This window comes from Sarcophilus harrisii, chromosome X, assembly GCF_902635505.1.
Source record: "Sarcophilus harrisii chromosome X, mSarHar1.11, whole genome shotgun sequence".
NCBI classification, from domain to species: domain Eukaryota; kingdom Metazoa; phylum Chordata; class Mammalia; order Dasyuromorphia; family Dasyuridae; genus Sarcophilus; species Sarcophilus harrisii.
The window spans coordinates 72331143-72344205 of record NC_045432.1 but is presented as its reverse complement, the minus strand read 5'-3'; the positions used below and the strand labels follow the sequence as shown (position 1 = coordinate 72344205).

At 54.4% G+C, this 13063-nt stretch overlaps 1 protein-coding gene across 2 annotated transcripts; it reads left to right on the top strand.

Moving 5' to 3' along the window:
* The first annotated feature begins 1 nt into the window (after nucleotide 1).
* TRMT12 (tRNA methyltransferase 12 homolog) lies at nucleotides 2-13063 on the top strand. 2 transcript variants are annotated; one of them, XM_031944912.1, is made up of 8 exons: nucleotides 2-470; nucleotides 2418-2502; nucleotides 2837-3005; nucleotides 3272-3470; nucleotides 3562-3712; nucleotides 3999-4108; nucleotides 5591-5748; nucleotides 8271-13063. In XM_031944912.1, exons 1-8 carry the CDS (start codon nucleotides 386-388, stop codon nucleotides 8739-8741), a joined length of 1428 nt encoding a protein of 475 aa, XP_031800772.1. In that variant the 5' UTR covers nucleotides 2-385; the 3' UTR covers nucleotides 8742-13063. The 2 variants fall into 2 exon arrangements, with proteins under 2 accessions (XP_031800772.1, XP_003775191.3); XM_003775143.4 differs by lacking the exon at nucleotides 2-470 and adding an exon at nucleotides 1068-1388.

The following is a 13063-nucleotide window of genomic DNA, read 5'->3' as shown; positions in this document are numbered from 1 at the left end:
GCCCCTAGGACCCCGCCAGCGTTCTTCCGTAAACAGCGGCGGAGGGAGGCCCGGCGCTCCTTCCGCCGGGCCCCGGGCTCGTGGCAAAGAACTGGCCGGGCTTCCTGGAAAGCTGCCCTTCGGCCCAGCCTCCATGGAGCCCTTAGTCTACGCGGGCCCCTCCCTCTCCACGCTTAGCTCACCCTCCTCCCTTCCTCTGGACCGCCCCCGGCGGAGGGCGGCGTCTCATTAAAGATGGCGGCGCCAGTGTCCGGGGCGCCACCCCGAAGCCCTCCGTCGGCCTCCGGGGCCGCTTTGCTTTGGTTCCTCCTGGGAGCGGGAAACGCGCGGCTCCGCCCCCGGCCCCGCCCCAGCGCCCGCCCCGGCTCGGGCTGACGCCGAGTGCATGGAGCGGCATGCAGCAGCCGGGCCGGGTGCCAGCAAGGCCCCCGGCCCCCGGGGCCCCGGAGCTGGAACTGGAGCGCCCGCGGGTACGCGTAGGAGGGAGTCCTGAGGCCGAAGGGACTGGGGAGGGCCCGAGCGGGGAGCGGGGGGGGGGGGCGGGGGGAGGTGCTGCTGCGCTGGACCGGGCAGGGGGCTCGAGCTCCATGTGCTCGGCGTGGGGGGGCGAGGAGGGGGCGCGGGGGGAGCCGACCGGGGCCGGGGACCGGGGGCCGGAGCCGGCTGAGGTTCAGGTTCTCCCCATCGCGACCCGACGCTTCAGTGGGGAACGTTTTTCGGGGCTACCCGGCCGGAAGGGGGCGCCACCTGGACCGGTCACTACTGGCCGGAGGGGAAGACCTTGGCCCCGGGCCCCGGCACTCGGCGGGGCCAGCGCCTTTGTCTCCAGCCTGCCGGTCTAGAGGGGGTGCTTGACGGAGGGCTGCCTGGCAGGAGCCGGAAGGAAGGGGTGCTGGAGGCAGCCTGGTTCGCTGCCCAGCTCCCGGCAGCCTTTGGGTCTTGCTGCTGGTCTTCCTCTCCCCTGAGCAATCAAGGAAGCAGCAGCAGCAGCCCAGGAGCCGGCTGGGCCTCCGAACAGCCGGGTGTAGGGAGGCTCCCCCCCCCCCCCCCCCCCCCCCCCCAAGCATTTCTGAAACACGCCTCATGTGCCAGCCACCGTGCTAAAACACTGAGGACCAAGATAGAGGCAAAATCCTAGGTCCTGCCCTCAGAGAGCTCCTTGTCACACGGGGAGACTTAAGTGCAAACACCTGGGTACATATAAGACATATGGAAGGTAAATGGGAGGTAGCCTCTGGGGGCCCCCCCAGCTGAAATTTCAGCTAAACCTTCAGGGATTGAGGTGAGGACACTATCCTTTCCCCCTTCCCCCCCCCCCCCCCCCCTTTGCTCCAGGTACTGAAAAAGCCTCTTGTGTGAGAAACAGCCAGGAAGGAGCGTGAATTAAGGTATAAAAAGACTCTATATCACCGTTTGGGAAAAAATTAGGTCCCAGATAGTTTTCAAAGGGTAATTTAGGGGTGTTTGGCCTTAGAACCTTAGTCTGTTGAGGCCCCTGTTATGACTCTCTCCCAGTCACTCAGTGTCTGTATCAGAAGTAGAAGGAATTCAGGAATCAGAAACGCACGTGCATTTCTTTGTTGTAAATTCTTATTCTGACCTTACCCAGCGCCAAGTAAAATGAGTCAAGGTGCAGAGTAGAAGAGACAAGGAAGATTGTCCCTGCAACCATGACTCTCCTTTACGTATGGCTCGCTTTTTCCTTTTAAAGTATATAATAAATTCAGCCTGTCACTTTCAAAGCTGTTCTGCTCATTTTTTTCTACCGGCCTTCCTTCTCTTGTCTTCAGTGTACTTTAAAAAATCCCTCGGTGACATTTTCTTTTTCTCTTTGACAACCCCTATTGCTAGCCTCTCCCCTTCTAAATTTGGGAGGGTGGGGAGGAAAACAGCCTCCAAACAAATCTACTTCTTTAAGCAAAAGAAATTCCTGCATTGGCCCCGTATGAACACGTCTCCTCGTGCCAGTGTGGCATTTCTTAAGAGTGAGTTGGGTTATCTGGTTCTGTGCTCTCAGCTCCCCGTGGCTAGTCTCCTCACACAGCTGTGCCAGTATAGTCCCTGGCATGGAAGGTTGGGCCAGCTAGGCCCGGAGGGCCACAAGCTCGCCTGGCTCCTTGCTCTCCACCAACTCGTACGGTAAGACCGGTGCCTGGCTGCTTGCTCAAGGCTCTGGCCGTACCAGAGAGGAGATGGGATGGCTAGAGTGCCATTCAAAGACTCACCTTTGGGAGTTTCCCATGTGGTCCATATGCCGGATCCCCCTTCCTCTGCCCGTCCCAGGCAGGCTCATATTATGGCGCTCCAGGCACGAAGGCTGAACAGAGATTTGGGCCACCGGATGCATCCCCAACCTGGGAAGGCGGACGCTTCCGGGCTTCCTCTCCAACTGAGCCGCTACTTTTTCTTTCCCCCAGGCTCTGACAAAACAGAAGCTGACGGTGGAAAGACCGAGGTTATCGTGGCTATTGTGACAGAACCTCAGTTTACACAGCATTGCAGGTAAGAGAAGGTTACGGGGACATCTCGGGGAGATGATTGCGGCAGAAATGGGGTTAAATGATTTAGTACTTGTATGAAAGGAGAGATGGAGCTTAACAGAGGACTATAGGACAATGGATCCCAGATTGGGGGTACAGTGGCGGCACTGGTTTTGTGAAGTCCTCAACCCTTGTGCTCGCAACCAGGGTGCTGATGTGACAGGATGCATGTAGCTCGGTCTCTGAGCCAGCTGGGACCGTGGGGACACTGGAGACCAGAGAAGAAATGTCATCCTGTGACTTGCCCAGCTTGAAGCTCCTTGGCCCCGGAGCCAAATTCCTTGTTGGTCCTGCAGGAAATTTCTCGAAAAGCACCAACTCCTGGATAAGTGCCACCGAGTGAAGCAGCTGCCCAACGGTACCATGGCGCTACCTGTTCTGGAAGAGGGCCTCACTGAGCAGCACCTGCAAATACTGAGGCAGCAAGGGCTCCCCGAGAGCACCTGCAGGCTGACGCACGTCCTGGTCAGTATCCGGGTAGAGGCCCTCGCTGGCAAGAGCGGACCTTGGCGTTGATGAGTCCTGGGTGTGGGACCCTGTGTTTGGCTCCGCTTCTCTGGGGCCTGGGGAGCTTTTCGCCGAGACTGGCTTTACTCTGTGGGTAGCTGTCGTCCGGTCTGCCAGACGCGGTCCTTCGCTCTACGTGCGGGCTTTGGCGTTGGGATTTCCCCGTGCCACTCTTCCCTATGTATATGTCCTCTGCGTACGTCTCTTCTGTGTTCCTTTCCCAGAACCCCCTTCCCTCGAAGAAAGCTCAGAATCGTTCTCCCACCCAGAAGTTACGTCAGGAAGTGCGGCGTCTGGTGGAGGGCCAGGGGCGCGTGTGGTCGGCCGAACTAGAGAAAGATCTTCCCCGCTCCTGGCAACGTCACGGTGACCTAATCCTGCTCAATGAGGAGAGCTTCAGAGCTGCCCATTGGAAAAAACTGGGTAAGTGAAAGAAGTACCCCGGTCTAACTCGACGCTCCCTCTGAGGCAGCCTCATCCCCATCTCCCTTTGGGGGGCTGTGCTTTGTTCCAGAACCAGGCCTCTGGAAGACTGTCGCCTCTGCGCTGGGAGGCCAGCGTTTGGCAAAGCGGGGGCGTGTGTCACCAGGTGGGACTCGAGCTCCCAAAGTAACCCTGCTGCTGGGTGCCCATGGCTGGGTGGAGCATGTGGATAATGGCATCAGGTAGGTACGGGAAGGGATGGTGAGCCAAGGGAAACTCATTTGAGGGCATGGGCAGAAGGGAGCAGAAGGGCTGGTGAGGGCATCACCTCAGAGCTCTGGAGCACCAGGCACTGTTCCTTGTCGGTGGCACTCGGGCTGAGCCGTAGAGCTTGGGGTTGAGAGAACCTCATTCCTTCCTGCACTCTTCTCTGAACTACCTAATGGAGCGTTTCTTGGGGGGCGCTCAGAAGTTTGAGGATGCTCACCATGTTGTTCACTTGGCCCCTCGGTATATTGATTTCCCTAGGTACACGTTTGATGTGACCCAAAGCATGTTCTCCTTTGGAAACATCACTGAGAAGCTACGGGTAGCATCAATGACCTGTGCTGGAGAAGTGCTGGTGGATCTCTATGCAGGTGACAACCTTTGGGAGCAGCCTCTTGAGTCAGAGGCGCCGCTCCGCTCGGGAGCGATGCTGTCGGTGCCAGACCGTAAGGAGCTTTTTGGTAGGCTTGCTCTGTGCTGATGCCCGAGCGTGCGGATTCAGGAATCCTGCCCGCTCGGAAGGAGGGGCCCGGAGAGAGGCCGAGCTTCAGACAGAGCCGGAAGGGACCTTGGACGTTACATGCGGAAGAGGAGGCTCCGGCAGGCTGAGGGAGCGTGTAGGAGCTGTGAAGTGGCAAAGCTGAGATCGGAATCCAGGGCCTCAGTTAGTTTAGTTTCCTTTTTGGGAGTGGCCCTCCCCTAGCTTTGACCATACTCCTTCACCACTTATAGCCCCTCCCTCCCTTCCTTCCTTCCTTGGTTCTTTTCCCTTTCTCTCTCCCTCCCTTCCGCTCTTCCTTCTTTTCTTCCTTCCTTTGTTCTTTTCCCTCCCTCCTTTTCTTCCTCCCTTCCTTCCTTTTTTCTTTTCTCCCTCCCTCCCTTCCTTCCTTCCTTCCTTCCTTCCGTCCATCCATCCATCCATCCATTCATTCCTTCCTCTGTAGCACGTCCACTGTGGTTTCCCTCACCAACTTTCACCAGATTCCCTGCCACAGACTGTTTCACGCCTTTTCTCTCCTTCTCTGTCATAACCTGCCTAGAGACCTTCTCCCGAACCATACCTGACTCTGGAACCTTCTCTTCCCTTCCTGGGATCTCCTCAGTTGCCTTCCTGCCCCCCCACTTTCTGCTTGGCTAGGAAGTTCCCATAGCTGTGGCCTGAGTTTCCACACCAGATGTGCACTTAACCCTTGGCATGGATGTGACGTAAATACTGGAGTTCTGTTTCCTTCCTGTCTCCTTTCTGTCTGTATCAGTGTCGTCTCTGTCAGATCCTAGGGCCTTAGAAAGTAGGGAGCGTGGGTCCGTCCAGTGCCTAGCCAGCACCATGGTCCATCTGGAGCCGGCTGGCTGCTTTTTGACGTCTGCTTGTATGATTCTGCTTCCGTAAGCGGCAGGAAGCTCTGAATATGGTTCTTAATTAGCTCGAGGAAGAACATTCAGTTGTCTCGCTTTTGAAGTAGACCGAGGGAGTTGGTTTCTTGTGTCCTCTCTAACCCTACCCTTTGGCTACCAATGAACCGGCAAGCATTAAGTGCCTCCTCTGTGTCAGGGGCTGGGCTGTGATCGTGGGAAGTCGCTGCGTAGCTTTGGCGGGCAGAGTAAGCCATGTGCTGGGCTGTGAGCCAGATGTTGCCTTTCTGCATGTCGGTCCTCGGGGCTTTCACCCGCCACCAGCATCCATGTGGCCGAATCTCGTTCCCTTTGTAACCTCGTCCCTTGTTCCTAGACGGTTTCTCTTGCCACGGGAGACTACTGTTCGTGGGTCACAACGCACATAAGAGCGTGGAGCCCGCCTTGGTCTGGCAAGACCTGCCCGCTCAAGGCCTTCATCCTTGTCTCCTCTCTCTCAGGCATTGGTTACTTCACCTTGCCATTCCTGATCCACGCAAATGCTGCCTTCGTCCATGCCTGCGAGTGGGACCCTCACGCCGCCGCTGCCTTGAGGAAGAACCTGGAGCTCAATGGCGTTGCGGATCGATGCCATATCCACCTCGGTGATAACAGGAAGGTGAGTGAGCGGACCCCAACGAGCAGGACTTCGCATCTGGTCCACCATCCCCTCTCTCGCCCTCTTCTCAAGCGGCCCGTCCCAGTCCCGCCCTTCCTCAGGAAAACGCAGACAGCTTGGGGGCCAGGATATACCTTAGAAATCATTGAGTTGGATCCTGTCTTTTTGGGGATGGAGAACAATGATGTCTTGAGCTGTCTGCCAGGATCACCTCACTCTGTGGGACTCACGTTCTTGACATTTAAAGCATCTGATGGAGAGCAGCACATGCTGGTTTTTGCAGTGGAGGAGAACCTCAAAGGGTTAGAACGAGGGCAAGAAGGGAACGGAGTGGTTGCCTCAGGTCCTTACAGTGTGGGGTTTAAATCTGAAGAATCAGCAGCCCTAGAAGGGGTCTGAGTAGGTGACTAGGGACAGGGAGTCTGTGTTGGAAGAAGAGCCAAAGGAAGAGGTTGTTATCTACTCTGAACTTCTTGTCTGGAGTGGGGCTGGTGATGGTGTGTTTCAGAGCAGCCTTTTCCCAAAGAGAACTGGAAGGATTCAGCTGAACATCTGTTAGGTGCTCAGCACGGGGCCTAGTCCATAGCAGACACTTGAGAAATGCTTATTCTTTCCCTCCCTTCCTCCTTCCCTCCTTTCTTCTTTTCTTCTTTCCTTCTCTCTTTCTTACCTCCCTCCCTTCCTTCCTTCCTTCCTTCCTTCCTCCTCCTCCCCTCCCTCCCTCCCTCCCTTCTCTCTTACCTTCCTTCTCTCTTTCCTTCCTTTTTCCATCCCTCCCTCCCTCCCTTCCTTCTCTCTTCCCTCCCTCCTTTGTTCATTTCTTCTTTCCTTCTCTCTTTGTTACCTCCCTCCTTCCCCCCCCCCCTTCCTTCCTCCGTCCCTCCCTCCCTCCCTCCCTCCCTTCCTTCTCTCTTACCTTCCTTCTCTCTTTCCTTCCTTTTTCCATCCCTCCCTCCCTCCCTTCCTTCTCTCTTCCCTCCCTCCTTTGTTCATTTCTTCTTTCCTTCTCTCTTTGTTACCTCCCTCCCTTCCTACCTCCCCCCCTTCCTTCCTCCCTCTCTCCCTCCCCCTCTCTCCCTCTCTCCCTCCCTTCTCTCTTTCTTACCTCCCTTCCTCCCTTCCTTCCTTCCTTCCTCCCCCTCCCTTCCCACCCTTCCCACCTTCCCTTCCTTCCTTCCTTCTCTCTTTCTTACCTCCTTCCCTTCCTTCCTCCCTCCCTTCCCTCCCTCCCTTCTTTCCTTCCTTCCCTCTCTCCTTTCCTTCTCTTCCCTCCCTCCTTTGTTCTTTTCTTCTTTCCTTCTCTCTTTCTTACCTCCATCCCTTCCTTCCTCCCTCCCTCCCTTCCTTCTCTGTTTCCTTCCTCTCTCCCTCCCTCCCCTTCCTTCTCTCTTTCTTACCTCCCTCCCCTCTTTCCCTTCTTCCCTCCCTTCCCTCCTCCCCTTCCTTCCCTCCCTCTCTCTTCCCTCCCTCTTTTGTTCTTTTGTTCTTTCCTTCTTTCCTTCTCTTTCTTACCTCCCTCCCTTCCTACCTCCCCCCCTTCCTTCCTCCCTCTCTCCCTCTCCCTCCCTCTCTTCCTCCCTTCCTTCCTTCCTCCCTCTCCCTCCCTCCCTCCCTCCCTTCCTTCCTTCTCTCTTTCTTACCTCCATCCCTTCCCTTCCTTCCTTCCTCCCTCCCTCCCTCCCTTCCTTCCCACCCTCCCTTCCTTCCTTCTCTCTTTCCTTCCTCCCTCCCTCCCTCTCTTCCTTCCTCCCACCTTCCCTTCCTTCCTTCTCTCTTTCTTTCCTTTCTCCATCCCCCCCTCCCTTCCTTCCTTCTCTCCTTCCTTCCTCCTTCCCTCCTCCCTCCCTTCCTTCCTTCCTTCCTCCCTCCCTCCCTCCCTCCCTTCCCACCTTCCCTTCCTTCCTTCTCTCTTTCCTTCCTTTCTCCCTCCCCCCCCCCTTCCTTCTCTCCTTCTTACCTCCCTCCCTCCTTTCCTTCCTTCCTTCCCTCTCTCCTTTCCTTCTCTCCTCCCTCCCTCCTTTGTTCTTTGCTTCTTTCCTTCTCTCTTTCTTACCTCCATCCCTTCCTTCCTTCCTTCCTCCCTCCCTCCCTTCCTTCCCACCCTCCCTCCTTCCTTCTCTCTTACCTGCCTCTCTCCCTCCCTCCCTTCTCTTTCTTACCTTCCTTCCTTCCCTCCCTTCCTTCTCTCTTTCCTTCCTCTCTCCATCCCTCCCTCTCTTTCTTACCTCCCTCCCTCCTTCCCTTTCTTGCTTGCTTCCTTCCTCCCTCCCTTCCCTCCTTTCTTCCTTCCTTCCCTCCCTTCCTTCTCTTCCCTCCCTCCTTTGTTCTTTTCTTCTTTCCTTCTCTCTTTCTTACCTCTCTCCCTTCCTTCCTCCCTCTCTCCCTCCCTCCCTCCCTCCCTTCCTTCCTTCCTTCCTCTCTCCTTCCCTCCTTTTGGCCTTTTAATGTGGTGACTCATTTGGAGGCCCTGATGTCTACTCACCCCCCTCTCTCTGTATCTCTCCCCCCCCACCTCTCCTTAGCTGAAATTATGGAGCATTGCTGACAGGGTGAACTTGGGGCTCATCCCCAGCTCGGAGGAGGGCTGGCCCACTGCCTGCCAGGTGCTACGCCGGGACACAGGGGGCATCCTGCATATCCACCACAATGTGGAGTCCTTCCCAGGGAAGGAACTTCAGCTCTTCAGCAGCAGCGAGGCGGGGCAGAAGGAACAGAGAGCTGCCAGGAATTCAGAAAGGCAGACACCGGCAAAGATCACCAAGCTAGAGTGGCTCAGGTGGGCTGAGGCTGTGGCTGCTCGCATTGGAGTCTTGCTTCTGCAGCTGCACGGGAAGCCCTGGGAGATCCAGATCCTGCATGTTCAGCCAGTGAAGTCTTATGCTCCTCATGTGGATCACATGGTCTTGGATCTGGACTGTCGTCCCGTCTCCTGCTCTTCCGGTGAAGTCATCGGTAAAGCTGAGAGGAGCTGTGACCAGGGGCCCCGAGTCTGAGGCCTGGGGTCCATCTGGCTGACAGTTCTGAAGTTAGCGACTTGCTCCCTCTTCTTGCCCCCTTCCCCCTGAAGGGGAGGTTCCCCCCTGGGAACGGATCTTTTCCATTTTTATAAGGAATTTTTAAAGTGACTGGTTATTCGAATATCTCTTCCAAGGGCTCGGTGTAAATGTGAGACTGAGTGCTGTGGGCGCCAGAGTCTTGTCTTCCGCTCTCCTCTTCCACTAATCATGAGGAATCGTCTTATTTATAAACCTAGCAAAGGCAAACTAGCTTGTTGACCCGAGTGACCTGCAGAGCCTTGGGTTCCGCAGTTTGGCCTTAGCTCCGTCTGTGTGGCCATGTACTAGCTGCTGCTCTGTTGGACTGTCTGGGTCTCCTCATCTCCAAGATGGGGTTATCTCTGAACTACCTCATGTAGCTGTTATCTAAGGAGTCGGAGTTTTTGGAGAGTTTCTTAGAAACGTTCCAGTGTTCTTAGAATCAGACGGGCAGCTCTGTCTGTCCCGTGAAGAGCTTTGGATTGTGCTGGGGATGAAGCCCTTGGTGCCGCTTCTGGTTGCTGGCATATAGTGGCTCTGGGGTGGGGAAGGGGTGGGGTGGGGGGTGTGGACTCGGTTTGGTGAATGAGCCAGAGCACTCTGCCTGAGTGGACCAAAGTGACGTCAGGTCTCGTCAGTGCTTGTCCTCGGCCCTCCTTTGTGACGGCTCGTAACTTTGATCTTACGAATAGCTTCTCGTTTTGGCTGCCCGGCATGCGGATGCTGCTAGAAACTTGCTGATCGTGCTTGGTTTCTTGGGAGCGAGTGCTGCGTTTTCAGAACGGCTTTGTATTTCTTAGGGCTCTTTGGCTGGACTCCCCACTAAGGGCCGGGCTTCTCCCCTTGTGACTCCCCAAGTGCTTTCCAGTCAGTGTGGGGCCAGCTGGATTTCAAAGCAATGCACTATGATCTCCCTTCTTCTCTGCTTGTTTAAAGTCCCGTAGCAGGAACCTGCACCAAGAAAAGAGCTAGAAATGGTCATGGTACAGGGATGGCAGAAGTAAGGGAGTCCCCCGAGCTCTACTTTTCCGCTCATGGAGACTCATGGAATCTCTTAAGTCAGGGAATTGAAGTTCCATTTTGTCCGATGTGCCCTTCCTGCCCCTGCTCGTGATCTCTCCCCCACTGTTCCCGCGGTCTCTGCCACGGGAGGAGAGAGGGGCAGCTCAGGAGCCGTCCATTGAATCGGTCGCTCCCTCTCTCCGAGAGGACCTCGCGCTCTCCCGTTCCCTTAGGCTGGTGTCGGCACCAGGCAGAGATCCTCATTCGTGGACTCCAGCGATCGTGACAGGCTGTGTGTGGGTAAAATGTTAGTTTGTTACCGAGAAGCACTACATTGGCTTCTTTTGAGGAAGGTGATGGAGTCACGAGGTCAGCCGCTTTATTTCGTTTTTGTCAGTGTCCCACAGGAAGCTCTAGCGCTTTCATCTTTACATTCAGCCACTTTGTAGGTCTCTGCTGGGTGGGTATCACTCCAGCAGACAGAGTATCAGCGACAAAGTTCAAATGTAAGGCGATTGGTTTCATTTTTGTATTCTAGCTTTGTGCACATAGTAAGTACTTAATAAATGCTTAATGATTAGTTGAATGTTCAGAGAGATTGGGACTCTCTGGACATTGTAAGCATGCAGGCCGGGGGGGGGGGGGGGGGGGGGGGGGGGGGCAGAACAGGGCCGATGCTTATTTGATATCCTAGCTTGCATTAGGGAAGCAGTCGCATTGATTGGGACAGCGTTTGGGGAAAAGTCGCCTCGAGCTTTTCTTCTGGGCGCTTGGGACGGTTTTCTTGGTGGTGGCAAGCTTTCTTTCTGTTTTGATTCAAAGTAAACCTTTTCATGAGACCCGAAACATAGGAAGATAGGAAATAAAATTAAGTAGGGTCTGAAGTATGTTCAGCTTCTGTAACCGCAAGTGCCTCAATTACCGTGTTAGTTTTTTAAAAAGAAAGAAAGAAAAAGTGTGATCGATAAGAGTCGGCCCAAGAAATGTTCATTGGGTTCTTGTGTCTGCTGACACAAAACTGGATATGGTGGATGTGAAGAGACTTGGTTTTTGTTGTAGAAAAAGGGTCACCGTGGGCTCCGGAGGCATGTAGGCCCCTGCATCTGACTCTGGCTCCAGCTCCAGGCCAGTCCATAGCTCAGCCAGTTGAAACTGGTATTATAGGAAATGTATTCGGATGGCTGAGTCAGAGGGAGAAGCAGGAAGCCGGGGGGCCACCTACCTGATGGAGCACAAAGGAAAAGCTTTTATTAGCCACTCACTAGCTGGTATGCATTGTGCTATAAGTTCTGGGGGCATAAATACAAGCAAGTGAGATGGTGGTGGCGATGTCAAGCTTGTAACATAGGAATCCCAGGTGTGCGTGACCTTGAAGCCACTCGAGAACTTTTTTTCTTCATCTGCTAGGCCAGTAGCCCTACCCTGCTCAGCTCTGCCAAACCCCGGCAGAGTGCTGGATTCAAAGTCGGGAAGACCTGGGGTCAAATCCTGTCTCTGATGCTTCCTAACTGTGTGACCCTGGGCAAATCACTTCATCTCTAAATCTCATTTTTCTCATCTGTAATATGGGGATAATTCTTATAAGTACAGGGTGTCACGAGGCCCAGATGAGATAACGTCTGTAAAGTGCTTTGCCAGCTTTAGAACACTACCAAAATGTCCGCCGTTATTCTTTTGTGAGATTTGAAACGGAGCGGTGCTCACCCTTGTGGTGGCAGAGACTTGACCTTCTTCAGAATTCCCATGAACCAGGCCTAAAGTGTCAGGTCTACAGAAACATGTTAGCCTTAAAGACACAATTGCATCTTGGCCCTAAACAAACCTCTGGAGAAAAAGGTGCTGACCTTCAGCACTTTGCATCCCCATCGGACTATTTCTCGGAGGCTTTTTCATGTTTGACTGAAGCAGCAGTGGCTGCTGGAGCTGACGGGTGATGGTGCCCAGCTGAGGAACCCCAAAAAGGAGAAAGAATGAGGGCAGAAACGTTGGAAGATGAGAGCCTGGGCCTGGCTGGGAGAACTCAGGGAGCGAATCTGGGCCAGACTGCTTTGGCAAGGGGGTGTCGAGTAACAGCAGGCTCAGAACCCAGCCAGAGTTAGACGATCTAAGCCATGTGCACAGAGGTCCCTTGGTTAGCTTTGCTTTCTAAACTTTCTGAACTTCCACTGGACCCTCCCATACTGGTATGACTAGAACAGCTGAAATCAGGGAATTGAGAGCTCCAGCTTTGGCCCATTGTCTCACACCCTGGGCCTGAGCAGCCCAGCTACTCTTGGAGTCCAACCAAAACTGCTCTCGGTGATTCTGAGGAAGGTGAGCCTCCGTCCCAGGCCTTGGATTCATTTTGCCGGCTGCCCCATTGTCTCCAGGCCCATTTCTAGCTGAATTCCCTCAAACATGAGCAAGATGAAGCAATAATGAATCTCTGATTTCTGTAGCCTTTTTTAGATTTGTCATGTACTTTCCAGACGTCTCCTTAAGCCTTCTGCCCCCTTTGAGGGAAGGGGCCCTTCTTAGCCTCATTTTACCAACTGTGGTTTGCCCAGGGTCACCCAGTCACACACTGCCCGAGGCAGTATTTGAACTCAGATGTTTCTGATTTTGTCTAGTGTTCTAGTCACTGGGCTTTTCTGTAACATAGGGATTCTCAATTTCTTGCTTCAAACTGAACCAAAGACTTGATTAGAAGCTTAGGTTTCTAATAGTCCTTTATGGTCCCTTTTCCCTTTTCTGACTGTTATCACAAAGCTAGACAAAGGTCCTCTGGGAGCTTTGTGGGGAGTCACTGGAGGGCAGGTTTTCTCTGACTTGGCTTTTTAATGAGTATTTCTGTTTCCCCTCCACCTCGAGCTAATCGGGGTGGCTCCCTAGGCCCTCTGCTTTGGTTTGGTGCTGTTTGCAGCTGAGCGGGCTTCTCCGTTGGAGGGAAGCTGGTAGGACAGATCCTCGGCAAAGATGACCCCTAGATCCGGTGACTGTGGGGGCAGGATGTTTGCGACATCCTTACTGTCTACACCACATTATAGGAGATGCAACGATAGCCAGAGATCCGCTGTCCCAGAGCCTCAAATCTCGTGTGGGACTTGGGACTGTCTGTGGAATTACTTCCATGTAGCTTTGGTGTAAACGGTACGGGGATTCCACGGGAGAATTCCCTCCGGGCAGAGTTAACTTCAGTGAAGGTTTTGGGAAAGAGGGCATGGGAGTTGGGCTTGTGTCGAGGGCGGGAGTAGAGCGGGAAAGGCAAGGGTTTGTTCTCGGTGACCTCTAATACCAGA

Bases quoted from the DNA above. Each gene is read 5' to 3' on its own strand.
- TRMT12 (XM_031944912.1), top strand. From the start codon at position 386: ATGGAGCGGCATGCAGCAGCCGGGCCGGGTGCCAGCAAGGCCCCCGGC. The intron at 471-2,417 runs GTACGCGTAGGA...TCTTTCCCCCAG, and splicing joins TGGAACTGGAGCGCCCGCGG to GCTCTGACAAAACAGAAGCT. The intron at 5,749-8,270 runs GTGAGTGAGCGG...ACCTCTCCTTAG, and splicing joins ACCTCGGTGATAACAGGAAG to CTGAAATTATGGAGCATTGC.